The sequence below is a fragment of the Melanostigma gelatinosum genome (assembly GCF_949748355.1).
Source record: "Melanostigma gelatinosum genome assembly, chromosome: 6".
NCBI classification, from domain to species: domain Eukaryota; kingdom Metazoa; phylum Chordata; class Actinopteri; order Perciformes; family Zoarcidae; genus Melanostigma; species Melanostigma gelatinosum.
In genome coordinates, this window is record NC_136639.1 from 4,042,322 (window position 1) to 4,062,579 (window position 20,258).

Sequence of the window (20,258 nt, forward strand, 5' to 3'; positions counted from 1 at the left end):
TCATAGCAATAGTAGCAGTAGTGGTGGTCCTATCAGCCCCGGTAGCAGTGAAACCTGGTGGTTGTGGGTCCTACCTGGTAGCTGGTAGTCCCCAGAGGTGTCGGAGGGGGTCTGCAGCAGAGCGGACCGGCGGTAGACCACGTGGACCCGGCCCTGGTGCTCCAGCTCCTGAGTGCCTCGCTCCAGCGGCTCGATGAAGTACTCGTCTGCGTCGGTGCGGATCATCCCGGCCTGCAACACAACACCCGGACAATGAGTGTGTGGAACCACGCCGCTCCGTACGGAGAACACGCTTTCCCTTATCAACCGCCATCCATTCAGCACCGGCAGATCACGAGAACAAGGCCACACATCAAGAGGATGGTTCCACTGAGCTGCTGTAGACGTATGCAGCAAGGATTCATTGGGAGTGAACAGACAACACACCGACACCCGAAACAGACGCGTTAAATAGATGGAGAGACACGCTGATGAGATATTTAGTCATTTATTCAAGATTGTCTCGATGTACTAATTGCCTGCTTGAATGTATGAAAGTCTCTCCCCGTGACCTCGCTCCATGTTGTTTTCTGTTGTTTACCTGCAACGTACAATCCGTCTGCAATTACCAGCCGGTTCCCCGACAGCAGCAGGCGGCGATGAGAAAGCTCCACATCGTTAGGGAGGGGAATTGCTTCGTGATCGCGACCTGCCGCCGTCAGATCTCCTGCAATGCGAGGCCAGTCATGCCCGTAGTTTAGGGTGGGACGTCTCCAAGGACCCCGCCGTGCGAGATGATGATGACGAAGATGATGAACAAACAAACAAACTGATTGATCTCAACGCGTGGTAGCGACCGACGTGTAGCGCTGCAGGCAACGCTTCATAATCACCATCGTTAGCGCTCGAGTTGATTATACTGTCAACACACAATGAAGGGATTCGTGTTGCACACATCACGTTTTATATCCAGCGTGAACATTGTTTCATGATATCCACGTTAATAACATTATTTAGAACGCAGTTAAGACTTTATGAATGCTTAATGATTAGTTCGTTGACTGTCTGTGGACATTATCTGGATGCTTTTACAAAGTTTCATGTAATGTTTGGAGATGTTTTGAAATTAATGTGGTAATCATGAACAGAGACTCAATATAGAATATATGATGTTATGATGTGCGCAACAATAAAATGTTAATAAGATAGTTTACGACAGTAATCAGAATGTAATCGTTATTGTCTCTCGACAGCTTTGATAGAATGTAGAATTCATAAGCCAATTAATATTACACAAACTAATGATAGAATAACGGAGATGATGGCAACTCCACAACTACTACGAATGTGTATACTTACAAAATGCTAATGAAGTCAGAATGCAAATGAAGCCTCGGCCTTGTGGGATCTCTTTGATTCATCGAGGATTTAAATGCAAAACACAAATAAGAATCATTTAGAGAAAACGGCCTTTAAAAGAGACGTTTTGTAAATGTATACATACATTTAGAAGGGAATAGGGCAAAACAAATGAACTAGATATCACCATGACATCCTTCTGAAATGTTATCTTTAAATATGCAAATGAGGCATCCTCTAATGGTAACTTTTGGTGAATTCAGGAGAAATCTACAACAGACAAAGTAGGAAGATAAACACTTTATTTTGGATGTTTTCCTTCCACTAGTTTTTTTTAAACGGCACATTGCTGCCATAAAACTCTTCTTGTCTTCTCCTCAGATGTTATTAATGCATAACAGACAAATACAAACAAGCATATTGTTGAAAACGTTCACGTGAGGGAACATTCTTTAACTATTCTTGTTGCCTTGTAACCTGCAGGCGTCGCTCACAGCTACAGATTAAACACTTTCTGTATGTCGGCCTATGCTGTCCGGCTCGAATGCCATTTGCTCAGCGATGCACCAATTAAGCTACCGATTTCCTCACATGCACTCGTGTTCGGAGACAAACTGCAGGGATTATTCTTGGCATTACGCCCCAAAAACCGCATCCCGTCTTCTCCTTTATCTACTCTGAGCTCATCTGCCACCTCGACTCACTCGCAGCTAAACAAATTCACCTCAACACCGGCATGTTGACAGCGGAGGCAGACGGTATTTTTACTTAAAGTCAATTAAAGTCAAACTGAACGTGGTCTTTTATTCACTTTGTTCCAAAAAAGAAAGGCCGAAGGTCTCAATCAGAAGCATCTGAGCCTTCGGCAAGCTTCAAGGATCAACTGAGACGGAATAAAGCCATCAGAGGACTCAGACTCATCATAAATCAGGGCTCAGGCCTATCAAAGCGCCTCTGCAGGCGGTGGGAGGCCGCGCCAACACACAACGACAGGCGGTTAATTGGACACCTTATGACCTGTATCTAAAAATGCCACCTTCTTGTTAGCACGCGGCAGAGGCAGACACGGTGAGGAGTCCGGATATAAAGATGCTGACATTTAGACGCTGATCAAAAGCTGCTCCACCGCGTGACGCACGAGACTGTTTGGACCGGATCAAAGACACGACGACTAACACTCAGTGAAAGAGCCACTGATTGGTGCCGCTTCAAAAAAAACGATGCAACCCATAGTTTTTAAACTTTCTTCAATCCGAGTTTGTGTGTGATGAAAAAATAAAACTGTGACTATTTAGCTCGCTGGGTCTTTAACCAAAGCAGAAAGCCGCCCCCGTCTCAATGAGCAATGCGTGTCAGTAATCTGTGTCGCCCCAAAGCAAAGCGCTGAGCTCTCACCACTCCGACTGAATGGAGACAGAAGTAAGCAATTGGACACAGCCGTCCTGGAATTCATTTTTCATTCTATTCTTGAAGCAGTCGACTGAGAATCTGTCCGTTTTTTGCCCCGTCTGTGAACATCCGAGAACAGAAAATAGAGAACTTGGATGAGCCGCTAGTGGCAGAAGTGAGGAAGTGCAGGCGTCCTCAATGAACCAACACAGAGACAGCCGGATTGACCAAAGATTTGATGCGTCACAAACATTTATCAGCGGAAAGGGTGGAAATAAATCAAGAGACCGGTCCGCGAAGGCCGGTTTATTTAGTGTCTGTAGACGTTGGAGAGTTTTTGATACACTGCCCCCTACAGTTTGGGAGGATGTCGGTTTCCTCGTCACGATTTCAGCTCATGTCTATAAGCGAGGCTTAACTGCTCAATCGTTAGTTTGACGGACCACACACATTAGGAGGAAAGGTCTTGAGAGCCTTCATCTCTTCTCCGGCAGTGGGAGGATCTCAGCTGTCCACAGTAACTCTGATCCAAAGGACACGAGTCTTTATAACCAATACAGCCCATATATGGTTCATATTCATATATATATACTGTATATATGAATATGAACCATGTGTAATGAGACAACTGTAGGAAACGGGACTCTGCTCTCTTTGCGTGGTGAAAGAGACGGCCCTTAAAGAACGGTGGTTTGTGACGGCTGCTGGATGAATAATTGAAAGGACACAGAGTGGTTCTTCTTCCTGGAGTAACATAATGTAATTATCTACAAATAAGGGAACTGTTTTAGCACTAAATCTCCATAACATATGGTATCAACCAAAGAAATGTTGCAACAACTGGCCATCGCATAGCTTCATCATGGAGCTCTCAGTCTAAGCCCTTATTCAGTCTCAACTTTCAACATTTGAATCGCCGTCTGACCAAAACACAATGTCTGTTCAAGCTTTAACCTTTCACCCTCGGTGTTGTTCGAAGATTTATGGCTGACTGGAGACACAGCGCCTGAATCTTCAGGTTCCAGATGATGTATAGAATCATCACCGCCCCCATGAAGCCAAAGGTTCTGCGATGTGATCACGAATTGATTCGTTGGATAGTTCGTCACATCCGGGCCGAATGAAGCGATCAGTCCTGTGACAGACAGTTCTTCTTGTTTCTGTCAGAGCGTTTGATTGATTGATTCATTGTTGGGATGTCATGAGCACGTCAACAAATATGACTAAATGTTTTTGAAGAACATCACCAACTCGAGCGTTCAGACTGCATTTTAAAAAGTAAAAAAAAAAAAAAACTCAGGAACTTTGCATCACCTCAAACCAACGATTTAAGATTGAATTTAATCCGCCGAACATCAGTGAGGTCAACCTCAGGTGAACCGATGTGTGGAACAAAGCGCGAATGTGATTATCTGAACAGACCCGCATGTACGGTATTCACGCATCGCGTCACCCTCATCCAAACTACCTGACGATTGTCCTCCAGGAATCTCTTTCCCAAACAAAGAACACACCTCCAGCGGGAGGTTGTGCCTCCGGGAGGGAAGCCTGCAAGTTAAAATGCCTCGCGGACGATCGTCTGGCAAGAATCCCATGATTAGTGTCCAAAAAAGAAAGGAAAAGAAGTGTTGCAACAACAGGCTTTAAAAACACACGTTCACGTTTCGCAAGACTCAAAAACCCTCTCGTCTCAAGTGTAGCTGTGGAGCAGAAGGGGTTCCTGAGGGCTCATCTTTTTTGCCACACAGTCTTGGGTGTTGGAGGAGACAACGGCAGGTGTCTGACAGCGGCTCACGCAGTTGTACCTATAAACACAACCCTCAAAAAAGGGATCAAGAGTCCTGTGTTCCATCAGTTTAATATCCCCAACATCAGCCCCGGCCAAGCAGACAGCACTCGTCTGCCAAGAAAAACATATGGGATTCAGCTGAAGGGCTCCAGTTTTTCAAAAACAGTCTCTTTCAGTCTAAACTTCTTAAGGAGGTCGGTATGAACGTGCTTTCGTTCAAAAAAAAAAAAAGGTTGAGGTACTGCGACGTTGAAAAAGGCTCTGAATTCAGCCAGGACACTGCCACCTTTCACCCTCGGTGTTGTTCAAAGGTGTGTTTGCTTTCAAAAATGTGAGCAAACCTTCGTCATCATTACCTGCCATTTTCATCCCCGGCCTTTAAAGGGACTCTAAGGGGGGGGGGGGGAATACACAAAGTTCATTTCTTGTGATTTGCGGGAGAGGCGAGTGAACGTCTCGGGGGAGCAGAAACTATTTCAGAGAATGTTTCACAATAATAATCAGAAATGTGCTCAAATATCTCAGATCACATGACAATGAATCCTCTTCTCCTCAATTCGTCTTTCTTGCATATCTGTGTGTTTGAAGTTCAGCCTCAGATGTATTCAAACTGATTCTTCTGCCTGCTGCGGCGTTTTGGAAAAAGAGTCAAACGTTAGGAAGTCAAACGCTTTACAGATGATGAAGTGAAATGAATGAAAGCTTTTTTTGGTCAACGCGTCGGGCCTACAAAAAGGTGAACACAGGCTGCACTCTTGGAAACAATATACTAATTTGTTTCAGTTGTGTCCGCCGAGCGGAGCAAACATTGACACGCGGCTTTGAGGAGGCGCTGAAGCGTCCGCACCTGAACGCGTAAAAATAAAAACGCCTCGCGCCGGTGAAAGGCCCTCAATGTCCCGTCTGTTACGCCAGCATGTGGGCTCCTCTTAAGTTTATACAGGTCATGATTAAAAATGTTTAAACACATAAATATCAACAACAAAAAAAAGCACCCCGGCAGCACACGCTGGACCGGAGCCTCGGCTGCTGGGGAGAAAAACTCGGAAGAAATATCTTGGCTTTGCGTATCTTGGTGTGCCTCCCCTCCTCCACCTCAAACCATACACCCAAACAGCTCTGGGGTCAAGCCTCTGCAACAAGCCTCGGCTGAGTCAACAGGGAACATTAAGAACTATGAGTGAATACAACTCTTGTGCCCGACTACAGCTCGCTGCAAAGAGGAACTGGCTCGCTTTCTTTTTCTAATCAAACGGGATATTTTCTTTGCTTTTTCTTCCTCCCGCCTCTCCCCGCGGCAGCTCCAGATATGTCGAGCTGTGCACGTCCAGAATTCCCTTTTATGTCTCCGAGGGCCAAAGGTTTATGCCACTGAGCACGCGTCGCTCACAGCAAAACAATAGCATGTCTTATTTGCTCATTTTTGTCACCCTGCATGCATCTCAGCGTGGTCAGCGTTTTTCACCCCGAGGGCGAGGTCTTCGCCCGGAGCCGTTAGAGCGTTTTGCTCTGAAAAGGATACTCCAACTGATGCGTTACCCATCAGGGCCGCAGCGTGTGTTTACATTCTCACACACACACACACACCGCAGACACAGGAGTGCCTCACCTCTTTTCGCTGGCAGGGCCGATTATGCAACATGACACACATTTAAGAGGTGGCCAAGTTTTACAGCGCCGCTGGCGAGGTAAAGGTTCATAACAACAGGCGAGACAGCCAGTCGGGGCTGTTCTCAGGTCAGCCCGTGTCTGTCTGTATCTGTCAGTGGATTAGTCTGTCTGCCTGCCTGCCTGACTGCCAAGGCCCTGCTTGAAAAAAACAAAGAAAGGAAAAGAAGATCCTCCCTCATGCGGCACAGAGTAAGAGGAGGTTTCTCTTCCAGCTGTCCTGCTTCATGGAAACAAATGAGCGAGGCTGAAGCAGTGTTTCATGGTTGCTTTAAGGCATTTCCAGGCAGCTTACACTTTGTTTGTCACGCCGAACTGCAAGCCGGTACTCCGTGGCACGGAGATGCACTTCATGCTGCAGCTGAAAGTGCAGAAAAACGTGTTCCTCTCGCATGTGACACGGAGCTGACGTTCCATAATCAGGAGGAATTGGAAAAAAGCCGCGAGCCACACCGATAAATGGCAGCAAATCAAATGCATTTCTACGTGATCGCTCAAGTCATAATCTGTCAAAGATGCAACGACAACAAGGAGGGATGTCACTTTCCATTGTGACGTCCCTGCTCTTAATATGACTCCCATACTATCATAATCGCTGTTATCACTGTATGCCTGTTGAAAAGGACTGTGTATTTATGCTTACAAGTGACTGTGAAGCCAATTACATCTCCATTGCTTGACAGCCTGCATCAGAGCGCTCCTTTAACGGCTCTTTGTGGTGGTTCGTAGTACCTCCTGTAGGGCTTCACGCACTGTTCTACATTATTCTGTATCAGATCAGCGGAGATCAAAGTGGATCTGGGGTTTTTCGGGCAGGATTTTGACAGCTTCTCATCTCCAGCATGTCAAAATATTGCTTACAAAGTACTGAGATAATGTGTGAGCTCTTCTTCAACATAGTTTTACGTCACGATTGCAATATACTGCATGAAGTGAAACTACACTGTGAGTAGAAACGGTTTATATTTAAGCATCTTTCTTGATCTTGTGTGACAAAATAACCTCAACTCAAAAGGTTCATTTAGCGGCTTTTCTCTGAGCTTTCAAACACACGTTGGACGGAGTTGACGCCGTCGTCAAGGCATCCACCAAAGCCAGAAAGCGGTCCCGATCACTGATTTGCAACATTGCCCACAATGCCCTAGTACAAGCAGAGATGTTTAAGATATAGATTCCGTGGTACAACAAACACCTCGAAACGTTTACAAATCTCTTTTATCCCACAAAACCCTGATTCTACAATAAATACTGAATCAGACAGATACACAGTTGATACGAGGAGGTGAACTAGTTGCACCTCATTGAGGACCAGCGGTGCTTGGAGCACAATGTCAGCATGCTACGCTAACGTGCTCAAAACGACTTTGGACTGCCGGCAACATGTTTACTGTTAAGCAAGAGTAATGTTCACCATCTTAGTTTAGCATGTTAGCATTCGCTAATTAGCACTAAACACAAATTGCAATTGAGGCATTTACTTCAGGACTCTGAGGGAAAAGTCAGAGGACCAAGAAAGGCACCAGGGTTCATCATCTGTGGAACATGACTGTCTCAACCAAATTCCATGGAAATCCATCAAATAGTTGTTGAGATATTTAACTTAAAGTCACGAGGATTCATTGTCTGGGGGGAGCATGAATATCTGGACCACATTTCACGGCAATCGTTCAAATCGTTGTTCAGATAGTTGACTCAAAATCACAAACATTAACCTCCTGGTGGCTCTTAAGGAGAAGTCAGGGGACCAACAAAGTCCTCAGGGTTCAGCCTCTGGGGAACATGAACGTATAAAACAAATGTCATGGGAATCCATCAAATAGCACAAACCTCATCCTCTGGGAAACATGAATGGCTGAGCTATTTGAGTCATCCATCAAACAGCTGTTGATGTATTTCAGTCTGGACCACAGTGGTAGACAGCCATTCGTCATACCTTACTCATCACGAACAACTCATTAATCCACACTCTAACGTGGACGAAAAGCAGACACACAGATTATTCCCCCCCGAGTCCTCAAGTCCAAAAATACACCGGACATGAGAGGCTTCCCCTCGCTGCCTTTCAGGGCTCCACAATGAAACATCTGCAGTATGTGAAGCATCCACTCTGTGACAGGGGACCCTGTGAGCACAAGAGAGGAGGCCAGACATGGACTTGTGTTGGGGGAGGAGGAAGAGGAGGAAGAGGAGGATGGGAATGATACACCATGCCCCCACTTCTGACATCTCATGGTCAGTCACATTCCTGCGTTGTTTTCCAGGATCCCGGTTCTCTTTTTAAGAGACGTGTTGTGTATGTTTCGTCCACGTGAAAAAGAAACACAGCCAACCATCCTCAGCTGAGTCGCTGCCTCCGACTGTTACCGATGGAAGTACTGTACTCGTGAAAAAAAGAAAGACCTCCATCACAGACCAGGCGTGTTTCAAGGATCAAACACTGTCATTGTATCCCATAAACGGAAGCAAATGCTTTCATGGAGCTCATATTTCCCAAAAAAAGTTGAAAAGACAGCTTGTGTTAGACTTCAACAGCTCGTATGTCTGCTCTTTGATCTTTGCAGGTAAGATACGGAAGACACAGAGCGAAGCAGCGGCAGCCCTTCTTTCCACACAGAGATGATTCAAAGGAAGCCATTGGCAAGATCGCGTATCCATGCGTGTCCGGCAACATTCAGAGCGTTCGTTTGAAATGAATATTTGAGCAAAGCTTTCAGAACACAGCCAGAAGACTTACATCAACGTGAGCTTGTACAATTAAAATCCGCCCGATGCTGCATAGCTCGTTAAAAATCAGATAATGATATATATGATATATATATATATCATTATCTGCAATGAGCTCATTGTGACAAATACTGCAGTTCTTCAAATGGCCACTTGAGGCTGCCTCCAAAAGAGTCAATCCCCATCGAGCAGGGGTCTCAAACTCATTTTCACTCCGGGCCACATCAGCATCATGCTCGCCCACAAAGGGCCGGTTGTAAATGTCACCACTCGTAACATATTGTTAAATAACTCTCTGCATTCACAGTTTAAAGTAGTCTTCAATGTGCTCACAATACATTTCCATGTTAAATGTACAGTAACCAGCCAAAGAGCTGCTTCTATGACTGTTTAAGTATCTCATAATTTTGACTTTCAATCTCATAATTTTGACTTTCTAATCTCATACTTTTGACTTTCTATCTAGAATTATGACTTTCTATCATAGTTATGACTTTCTATCTCATAACTTCGACTTTCTATCTCATAATTTTGACTATGGGGATATTTTTATTATCAAGTCTAACATTAAAAAAATAATAATAATAATTAACTTTTTCTTTTTTTTTTGCTGGCGGATTCGCGGGCCACATAAAATGACGTAGCGGGCCGGATTCGGCCCGCGGGCCGGGAGTTTGAGACCCCTGCCATAGACCCTTCATGTTAACTTAACAGCAGAAATAAACTATAATATAGCCAACTGTACGGGAGCTTACGTTTTCATAACACTCACTTTTAATTGTATTAAGGCTTAAAGTTATGCGTGATTTAGGGTGTGGCCACTTAAAGTGACAGGCGGCTGCCGGCTCAGGTCGCTGGCCGCCAGCTGTCTGTTTCTATCTGGACTTTTAGCCGACTTCTGGATCAGCCACGAGTTGTGCTGTGTCAGTACTGCCAAGATGGCAACGGCTGGAGCTCGACACTTTGAGGCTGCAATCAAATAGTCTTTTTTGATTCGTAAAGTTGAGTGAAAAACTGAGTGAAAGTATCCCAACGTATTCAAATGGCAGCCATGATAAGAGCTGGTCGAACTCTGAATGCTAAGAAAAGGTGCATCAGTGCTTCCTTTCTTATCTCCTTTAGCACAGGGTTCACTAAACCATCCTTCACCAAAGGAAAGGAGATGATGCGTCCCACTACGCCTTGCAGCAGCTACATTTGCAGAGTTTATTACTGTACTCATTTGGTCGTATCGACCAGTGAAACAGCGGGATACTCAAACACAACCACAGCCTTGTTTTAAGCGTCCGTTGTTGAAAACGTACACACATATGAACTACTTTATGAATGAGACCAAATAAAGGCATTTAGGCACGTTAAGAGACCATCTCATCATTTTCATTTCCTCTCGTCAGTTAAACAAACACACGAGCCTTTTCATATTAGACGCAATGTTATAAGGTGGCTTCGCTAATTAGAACAAGGTGTACCGACCCAGACGAACGCATCCGATCACAAACACCCACTGAGGGTCTGAGGACCAAAATGTCCGAAATAGAAGTCGTGAATACTGGAAGAATACAGACCACCGAAAGGGCTCGTTAAGTGTTGAAGGAGAATTAATAGGACCCAGATTCCACTGAGCAAAACCTAAAATAAATTAGCAGTGAGACCATTTGTGCTTCTAGAATAGCTATGAAGTGTCCTTAATCCTTCACGGCGGTAATGAGATGAACAGTGATTCAGGTTTTGGAGCAGAAACCATGAATCACGGCAGTGAACAGGAGACATAAATGAGCTGACAGACTGTTTGCTGTGCGTCATATGGTGTGACCCCTGACAGGTTGGTTTTTCAACACCAGACTAAAACGATGCAGAGAACACAGAGTTCAGCTCTGATGCGTCTCATCCGCGTTTACCGGGAAAGAAAGAAGGAACGAAAACCCCCTCTCCCTGGTGCCTCTGACATGCATGAAACATGATGGCCGTCTCCCACACAGGCCGGCAAAGACCAGCGTCGCTCACCTCGCCCCCACACTGCTACCGCTGCCGAAGGAGGAAGTATCTGCCTCATAAGCGTTTAGCAGGCTGCCTGCCTGCTGCAGTAAAGACTTCCAGACAGCAGCCTGGCTATAATTAAGACACATAAAACACACACCTAGCGAGGGCCAATGCTGCCACTTGAGATCAAAGACCACTGGCCCCCAACGACAGGCTTTTTCATCAGCAACCACTGGTTTCCAGAGTGTTTGATCTCCAGTTATGCAGTCCTGTGCATGCGTTGCATTCAGGCTGCACACAGCGTGAGGCAGAGCGGGCTGAACTGGGCTTCTTTCCCCCTCGATTGGATGTCCCGAAAAAAAAAATCCAAATGAGTTTTGTTTCATGACACACTACAGTAAATGAGGTCCTCTTGTGATGTTGACATTTTGCCTCCGGAAATAAATGTGGAGTGAAAAATGGGGCACATAGGAACAAATGATGTGTTGACTTTGTGCCCAAAAACATCAAACGGTCCGAGTGAAGACTGAGGAGCAAACTGCAGCTTGAAAATCAGAGATGACCTGCGTTTGTGGAGCGTTGTGTTCAAACGCACACCGCCCGTCATTTAAAACTGATTGTTGCCCAGATGTTATGTACCAACATATTAAAAATGTGTTTGTGTAAAAGAGGACTGATTATCACAGTTTACAATAAATCTCGTCTTCTTGTGACATTTTTTTAGATTTTTGCACAAAAATAAAACAGATTTTAAAAGGCTTACTTTTACCAGGATTTTATTGCCGTGCTTTTCTTTTATACATCATGATATATAGAAAACGTTTTGTTTCCTGCTGGATCAGAGCAATAATCAAAGTGAAGAGAGTGCGACGGACTCCCTTAAATAAAGTGAGACATCAATAAGTGTTTGAGCTGCAACTTTTAAGTTCAGATTTTATCCCGATTTTCTGTACGATTGAAAAAACCCGCTATTATTCTACCCTGTATCGTGGTATCAGACGGTGCTTGCGTGCAGCAGCAGTCTTCTCAAATCCGCCTTCCACCGGGCAAAGAGACGTTTGATGGCCGTTGGCGTCTTCAAAGTGACATCCTGCCACGACAAGTATTTACAAAGCAATACTCTCACATCCTGCGCGGACCCCTCTCGGCCCCGAGTCTCCGGCGAGGTTCGACTATAAATGTCTTGAAGAGACTGAATCTGCCCGAGTGATGGACGGCTTCCTCCCGCTGCAATCGAAGGAAACGGAGAAATCCTGCAGAGGACTGACGTAAAGGTCAGAGTGGCTCTGTCTCTGTTCAGGAGATTATATTCGGAGTTCACACAGAGACGTTAAGTTCTCTCAGACATTCAAAAACCGAACGCTGCTTTGTGAGAATACATCAAACGATGTGAACACGTTGTCCCGCGAGTGACTGAGCTCACTGACGGTTACCGAACTCCCCATAATCAAAGAGCCTTTTCCCACTTCAATAAAACTCTATCGAATGAAATGATGTGCAATCCCAGAACCACTCAGGGGGAGTGAACGGCCGAGTGCAGAGGGAACAGAAGAGGCCGTGCGAGTGAGAAGCGTAAACCTGCCGCGTTATTCTAGAAAATAGACAGAAAGTCATCGTGGGGCCTCGTGAAGAGCTGCACAGACAGATGAGTTCTTACTTGCAACTGTTTCTGGCCATTGTGCTTAATGTGCTCTTGTAATTTCCAGACGAAGCATTAATAGACCAGAAAAACTTGCTTTTTGACTTCCAAGTCATGTCTGAAAGACTCGAGGCTTGACAAGGCGGCAACCTCCGGTTCTGAAGTGTCAAGCCAATGCAGAAGTGTCTTAAAGGTGCAGTCTCTCTAATGTCCACCAGGGGGCGACTCCTCTGGTTGTATAGAAGTCTATGAGAAGATGACTAATTCTCTCTTGATTTATTACCTCAGTAAACATTGTAAACATGAGTTTATGTCTCAATCTCGAGTTTCAAGTCTTCTTCAATACAGCATGATGTTCATTTAGTACATTATGGTCCATTTAGAGTCAAACAGACCATAATACCTTGTGACTGACAGGTCGCTACAGCTACCGGAGCAATATATACGGCATCAGTGCGTGCGTCACTCCTCAGCAGTCCAAATATGGTCATTTCTGTTCAACGGTTGAAAAAAGTCTAAATGGAAATGGCCGTGATCCAAGATGGATTAAAATGTCATTCTGCCAGTAGAAATATGGGATTATTATTTTCTTCAAATGGGTGATTAATTGATTAGTTCATCTACCAAAAATAAGTAGCCACCCATTTTTGATTGTCAATTAAATGTTTGTAATCTATTTTAACGCAAAAATGGCCATAAACTCTCTGGTTTCATCTTCTCACACATGAAACTGTGATGGTGGTTTTTTTTTGTTCCACATTTGAGAACAAACTGTTAACTTGACTTTGTGTGCTGGACTGTTCTGATCGTGTCGTCTCATGCAGCATGAGGTCATCACTCAAAACTGTTTACCAGGAAGTTCAAGAGTCTGTTTAAGGGGGATCTTTAAAAGACAGGAAAAGCCTAATTTATCATTTCAGTCGTCTCTCATTTGAACTGACGCCACCGTTTTTCTTTTTTTTTTAAATTCCTGCCTCACTCAAAAACTACTTTCATACCTTCAGCCTTGAAAACAATGCAGATTTCTTGTGGGTTTAAAGTGTTTCAGATCTAGTTTTTACATTTAGATTGCAGAAAAGTGTCATCTTGTTATTTCCTGATCTTGATTTTGCAACCAGAGTGGATCTGAATTGTACTTTTAGTTTCTCTAAATAATGGAAAGAGCTAGCTCAAATCAGCAACATCTTTATAAACTTTAAAATCCCTTTTAATATCAAATACAGGCTTTTACGGCACATTTACTGACTCTGTTTTGAAACGTATTGAATCAACTGTCATCATAACTGCAGAGATTTGCAAAAAGGGTCGGTAGTTGCATTAAAACCTTGATTTCCTCTGCTGTCAGCAGCTTTTATTTCAGCCTGCTTACTGTACAAGTTCAGCTTTCATCTGGCAAGAACACTGTTTGTTGTTTGTCTGACGTCACATGGTGGTCGACTCACGTTTCACGCAGGACAAGACCTTCTGCTTGTGAATGAACCTGTTTCAAATTTCCAAGGAAGTCAGCACATTCAAATACATAAAAAAAACAAAAATGCAGGTCAGTTTCTGTCAAAACCTCACACTGCCATGCCCCGCCGGGCAGCATCTTTCCTCTACATGTGCTGCCGTGTTACAAGCGATGTAATGTGGAGAGAATAAAGTGAACCCCTGCAGAGCACCTTTGGCTATCAACTGAGAATCAAATCCTGTACACACACACACACACTCATATCTAAGACAATGCAGACCGCCAGGCCTTGCATTCATGTTTCACAATGATTTAAGTCCCCAGGGCTCTCGCTGTCATCCTGTCTTTGCGTCGCTCATCCCAGCGGTCCTGAAGGAACTGCTTTCACGAGTGCTGCCTTTTGATATGCAGCAGTAAAGGCTGCGCTTGATGTTGCAGTCAGATTTTGAGCGCGTAGTTACCTTTTTCTAAAAGCAGCACCAGAGCACTCTAAAGCGGCACGGCGCACCGAGGTATGAAGAGGTGATGAATCCAGATGAAGCGGCGAGGACACGTTAACAGAACAAGGCTGGTGTTACTTCCTCTTCTTGTTCTAGTCAAATTCCCCTGAAGACACTAAAACCAACGATGAGTTTATCAGAGTAACTACAGCCTGATGTAGCTCATGCCTTCATACACCTCCATCAATAAAAACAGCTTTTAACTTCATTTCAATGGACATCTACAAACAATAAATATGCATCCGAAGCATTTTAAAGCAGTGAGCTGTTGCTCAGGGAGCAACTCGGGGTTCAGTGTCTCGCTCAAGGATGCTTCAACACGAAGGCAGTCGGCGCAGGGGATCGAACCGCCGACCTCCTGGTTAAAGGACGACCCATTCCACCCACTGACCTCGACCACGCCTTACGTTTGTTTTACGTTATCCACTTCTTGTACGATGGTTAGACATGGCCGTGGTCATGTTTACGTCATAAATTTATATTCCGATATATGAACATGCATAAGAATGATGCCAAAGTACACAGAAGGGTTAGTCCTACTATGACATTGCCCATTATTATTAACAGAGCTCAACTATTTCAACAATTTTTCCTTGTGTGGTTTCATTTTATTTGCTTTATTTATTTTGAATATTTAAATATTTTTTTCACATTTCTTCACTTTTATTTCTTCCACCGACTTTTTAATTCCAATGTCTGAAAATTCTTCAGAATAAAAAAATATAGTACTGTACGAAACATTGGACAAACTGAAACTCTAACCAGATAACGGGGCTGGAAGAACAACTATTTAAATTCATCCCACAGGGAACGTGAATGTGTGGATCACATTTCACTGCAATGCGTCTCATCGTTGTAGAGATGTTTCAATGAAAACCAAACGGGAAAATAAAAACACAGGAAGTCACTAACGTCAGTAGGATTCATTGCCTGGGAATAATGAACGTCCGCACAAAATAATATGCAAATCTCGTCCGTGTGGAGACGTTTCACCGGATAAAGGATGGCTCTGACCTGCTTTTAGACCTTTCAGTGCCGTCATTGTGCTTCCTAGAGTCTGTGGCTAAAAATACACGAGAGTTTTATCACCAATTCCTGACTTTTTTTCCTGAATCCATTTTGGGGGAAACAAACACATCGCAGCTCGACAGATTGCAGGCGTACATATTGAACTGCTCCTGAGACAGCACCTGCTAGCAGGATGGATCTCTGCTGTTAATAATAAAACGATAAATCAACAGCAGCTTTATCTTGGAACAGATTGCGAATGCCCATCAAGAGTCGTGAGTTACACTACGTCCCTTGTGTTGCTTTTTAAAAAGGCCTGCAGCATTCCTGCGGAGAACTTCATTTAAAGTTTTTGGGCGAGTCTCTTCCTTAAACACAGACTCAAAAAGATTCGGGCCCGGGTCATCACCCGATGACTGTTCAAGTGTTTTATGAGGGGTGAAGGGGAGGATGGGTCTGCTGACTTTTGTGGAGCACAAAGGGAACTTGTGTTTTATGTTGGGAAGAGGTTCGGTGGGGGAAGATCCGTTGGGTTTGTGGGCGCAATGGATGGCCACTCACCCGTGACAAACATCTGTACAAAAAGGCCCGAAGAATATCTCCGGGTACAATGTGCTGTAAAAACGCCCGAGCGCAGACGTAAAGAAAGGCTAAACTCAGGAGTTACGGACACTTCGAATCCATTAGAGAAGAGTTGATAAGGTCAGGGCACTTCTGCAATGAAAAGGTTTGACGGGCCGGAGGAGTAAGAAGCTTAATGGCTGAAGAGGACTTACCAGTCCGTCACAGTTGTTAATGGCAACCGAGGCCCCGGGTACGTCTGTGATGTCGCCGATGAAGGTGCAGTCTGTGTTGAGCAGCTCGCGGTGCAGTATCCTCTCCGCCCCGCCGCCGTCGACGCTGTTGCTGACGTTGCCGACGCCCGGCGTCTCGTCGTGCCACTCCACCGCGGCGCCCGGCGCCACCAGCCGGGTGTTTGGGCGCAAGCGGAGGTGGAACTCCTTCCCGAAGGCGGAGATGTTGAAGAAAAGCTTCTGTTGGGCTCCGCCGGAGGACAGCGCCTCCCTCTTGACGCGCTGCTTGTGGGTGGCGGAGAGCAGGTGCGACAGGTAGCGTCCGTGGGAGTCGGTGCTGAAGGGAGTCACCAGGCCGTACTCCTTCAGCCGGCTCCTCAGCTGGTCTGTGAAAGGACACGATGACAGTGAGGCCACACGTTACTGTTACAACTTCATGTGAAGAGGAAACAATGCTCTGGAGTCCATGCAGCAGAGCTCTAAAGGGTTCAGCATCAGCCCACAAACACACACATGTACATACGACTCAGTATTCTCCTGGAGTTTGCGTGTACTTGATTGGCGTTTCTCAGCACCAGCGTTGAGCCAAAGCAGTCGGTCTTTGACATGAACGAGGAGGCTGTGACGGGCAGAATTGCATGGAGACAGATGCGTCTCTTCAGAGCATCGATACTTTTAGATCCGGCACCGCAAAGGCAGGCCGAAGCCTTTCAGTCAGAGAGCGCAGAGAAGGAAACACTTCCTGCTTGAGGTCCTTGATAAGCTGTCGTTGTTTAACGCGTCAGAAGTGAAATACCGAGCTCACAAAAAAAGAAATGTGCGTCACACACTGGATGGTTTTCAGTGTCATCTTGGCAAAATGCTCCCTCAGGCTCTTGTTCGTTGGTTAATTTGTGGTCAAACTCAATTGCAGCAGGAAATCTGTGGGCTTTGAAAACACTCAGTTTAAAAGGGAATGTCCACGAGGCCTGCTTCGGGTTTCATCATGTGCGCAGACGGCAGACACGTTCTGAGATCTTTGGTTTTGGTTGGAAACATAAATGCAATGTGAATCTGGAAACCCTGTAATCATCTTGTAGGTTTTGACTCGAAGACATGCAAACAGGTGTCAATGGTGAAACTCCAAATTACACATCTGGGGAAATGCCATAAATCATAGTGTGCGCGCACGCTTTCTAGACATGCGATGTCAAAAACATGCGATCGATGAGCTTTTGAGGGAAATCAGCCAATCTGCTGATAATAATAACAATAATAAAATGGCGCACGGAGCGATGGGATGGGATGGAGGCAGCTTCCTCACACCGACTTGGTAAACGTTGACACAGAGCACCTTCGGCATATTCCAGAACCAAAGCAAACTGTAGGCACGAGTCTGGTTTTGAACACGCAAAAAACATCAAAGGCCTTATTTTGACGGGGCAAATAGCTGCGTTGCCTCACGCGCACTGAACTCTCTCTGCAAACACCAAACGGCACAGAGGTGGTTGTTTGATACCGATTGGTGAGAAAAGCTTGTGCAGCATGCGGAGGACTGATGTTACACATCTGCCCACAGTTTGCTTTGCTGCAGGAAAGCCGGTGTGAAAAATCGTGAAGGGATAAAAACGTTTCACAGCCACGAGTCAAAGAGGAGCCAAGAATTAGCCGTGTTCATTAGTGAGCATTTGAAGGAGCGGCGTTTCACCGCTTAATCCTCTCGAGGCCCAGGTCTCGAGAGGATTCGTTCCTCCTCCTCCTCCTCCTCATCCTCCTCCTCCTCCTTGGAAGAAGAAGAAGGAAAAGAGCAGATTTCTGTACGTTGTACTACTTTATTCAGACCTGCAGCTCATGTTTATTTTAATCTTTTCTTAAAGCCCCGAAAACTTTGGATTCAAATCTAATTAGAGTTTAGTTTATTAAAGTTTTAATCCTTTGCGCATGTAATCCACAGAATGTAAACGTCACTAACACCAGTTTACATGTCAAGAGGTGAATTAAGTGACTTCTTACGGCTGCTGCTTCACGTTAAAAAAGTGTTCAAGCGTTGAGAGAAATGCTTTTTGTAATATGTGGGCACGCCAACGACTGTAATGTCAAACGTCAAACTGTTTGGTGTTTATTTTGACAGAAAAAATCCATTTCCTGTGCTGTTTTATAGTCTAGAAACATTGATTTAACTCCCTCACAAAGGGTGGGCCTGTTGTGAAGGTTGCTTCACCTAATGTTGGCGATAGGTGCACACGTGTACCCATGCAGTCCTGCAAAACACTGATGGGATTTCACGAAGAGATGGCGAAGAGGACATGTTTAAATCACAATGATGCAGTGGTCATCAGTTTAACTAACTTTAAATTGAGTACAATTCATCCTTGAATCTAATGGAGGCCTGATGTTCCTGGATTCCCTTGAGGGTTTCTACAGGAACTAGGTTCATGCATGTTCTTTAATGCAGCTCTTATCCGATTTTTCTTTTCTCTTTCGTCTTTCTTGCATTCATATTATTACCTCTGCCAAAGAGGTTATGTTTTTCGGTTCAGTTTGTATGTTTGTCAGCAGGATTACGGGTAAAACCACCGGCCTTATTTTCATGAGACTTGGGAGGGTGCAGAGGAAGAGCCCGTTCACTTTTGGAGGGGATTGGCGGAGGTCTGTGCTCTCCGAGTGCTCTTCTCGTTATCATCTCGTCTGAAAGTGAATTGCTCAAGCGAAGAGGAGAAAAGTGATCTGTTCTAACCCGAAGAAACCAAAATAAAAGAGTGTGATTCGCCTCCTTTTACACCTGAACATCCAAATTAGTCACGTTACAAATCAAGAACATGACAAAAAAGTTCCAACTCAACCACTAAACTTCTTCTGAACAGATTTCTCTGACTCTCTTTGTGCGAAGTTCGCGTGTGCATGTTCCAAGTGGGATTCACAAACGCTCTTTTGAAATAGCTCGTTTCGACCTGATAAAACGCCACCTGCTCATGAGGAGGCGCGTGCTCACGAGGCGTGCTCAATAGCGTAACAATCGCCACGAAATGTGCCGTACAAGGCCGCCTCCTGTTCCACTCCATCAGAGGAAACGACAGCACGAGAGCAGCAGTGCTGCAATGTGTCTGAACTGAAGAGGGGATGATTTGACATGAAGCGGCTCAATACACAAAACAAAAAAACCTGTGCTGTCAAGGTGACAGATGAGAGAGGACGACACAGTGACTGATGGAAAGACAGATGTGCAGGTGTCCCGTTAGATCACCTGGTAGAGTGAGAGCCCCATGTACCCAGGCCGGGGTTCCAATCCGACACGTGGCCTTTCGCTGCACGTCGTCCCCTCCCAGTCTACCTGTTCTACCGTTCTAATTAATGATGTTTAAAAAAGAGCTGGAAGTTGTCAGACAACTACTTAACTATTTGCAAAATAAACTAATTCAGACTTGTGTAAAGAACAACTGTTTCATGGCGTTAAATTCGTTTTTTACTCAAGAGAGAACTCTGAATAGGAGAAAATGATCGGACGCGACCAAGTTCCCATCAACCACTTGGGAACATAATCTGTCCGTACAAGTGGTTCTCGCATGAGGCCTGTTGACTTTAACTTGTAAAAAAAAAAGAAAAAGAAGCAAAGCTGGAGGTGGAAAATTGAAGAGAAACCACACTAAATGGGTGAAATGACTGCTTTCACAAGGCCGATAATGGGGGCCACGAGAAGAGCCAACGGTGGCGGACTAGAAAGCGACAGACAAAAAAAAAAAGGAAGGCCCCGCCACGGTCCAACTGGCAGCTGCTGTCATGCTGCTGCTGTGCGAGGGCCCTCGGGGTGCTCGGAAGATAGCGGCGGGAGTAAAAGGATCCTACGTGGACGCTGCTGCAGCTCACTCGCTTCTCAACCTCAGAATGGAGAACAGATGTGTGGGGTTTAGAAGCGGAATTTTCTTTCCTGTATTGCAAAGCCCTTGAAGCAGTTTGCTCGTGTAATGTATAAGTGTGAGTGGAGGGCAGTGTGTGTGTGTGT

The 20,258-nt window shown here is 45.1% G+C and overlaps 1 protein-coding gene across 1 annotated transcript in view; it reads right to left on the minus strand.

The window, feature by feature from the left end:
* The window catches only part of adamts3 (ADAM metallopeptidase with thrombospondin type 1 motif, 3), a 77,922-nt gene that overhangs the window by 56,911 nt on the left and 753 nt on the right, over nucleotides 1–20,258 (minus strand). The window contains exons 3-4 of the mRNA XM_079270512.1: nucleotides 16,262–16,665; nucleotides 75–231 (exon numbers count right to left, since the gene is read on the minus strand). Of these exons, the coding sequence (XP_079126638.1) occupies nucleotides 75–231; nucleotides 16,262–16,665 (561 nt within the window). The remainder of the gene's footprint in view (nucleotides 1–74; nucleotides 232–16,261; nucleotides 16,666–20,258) is intronic.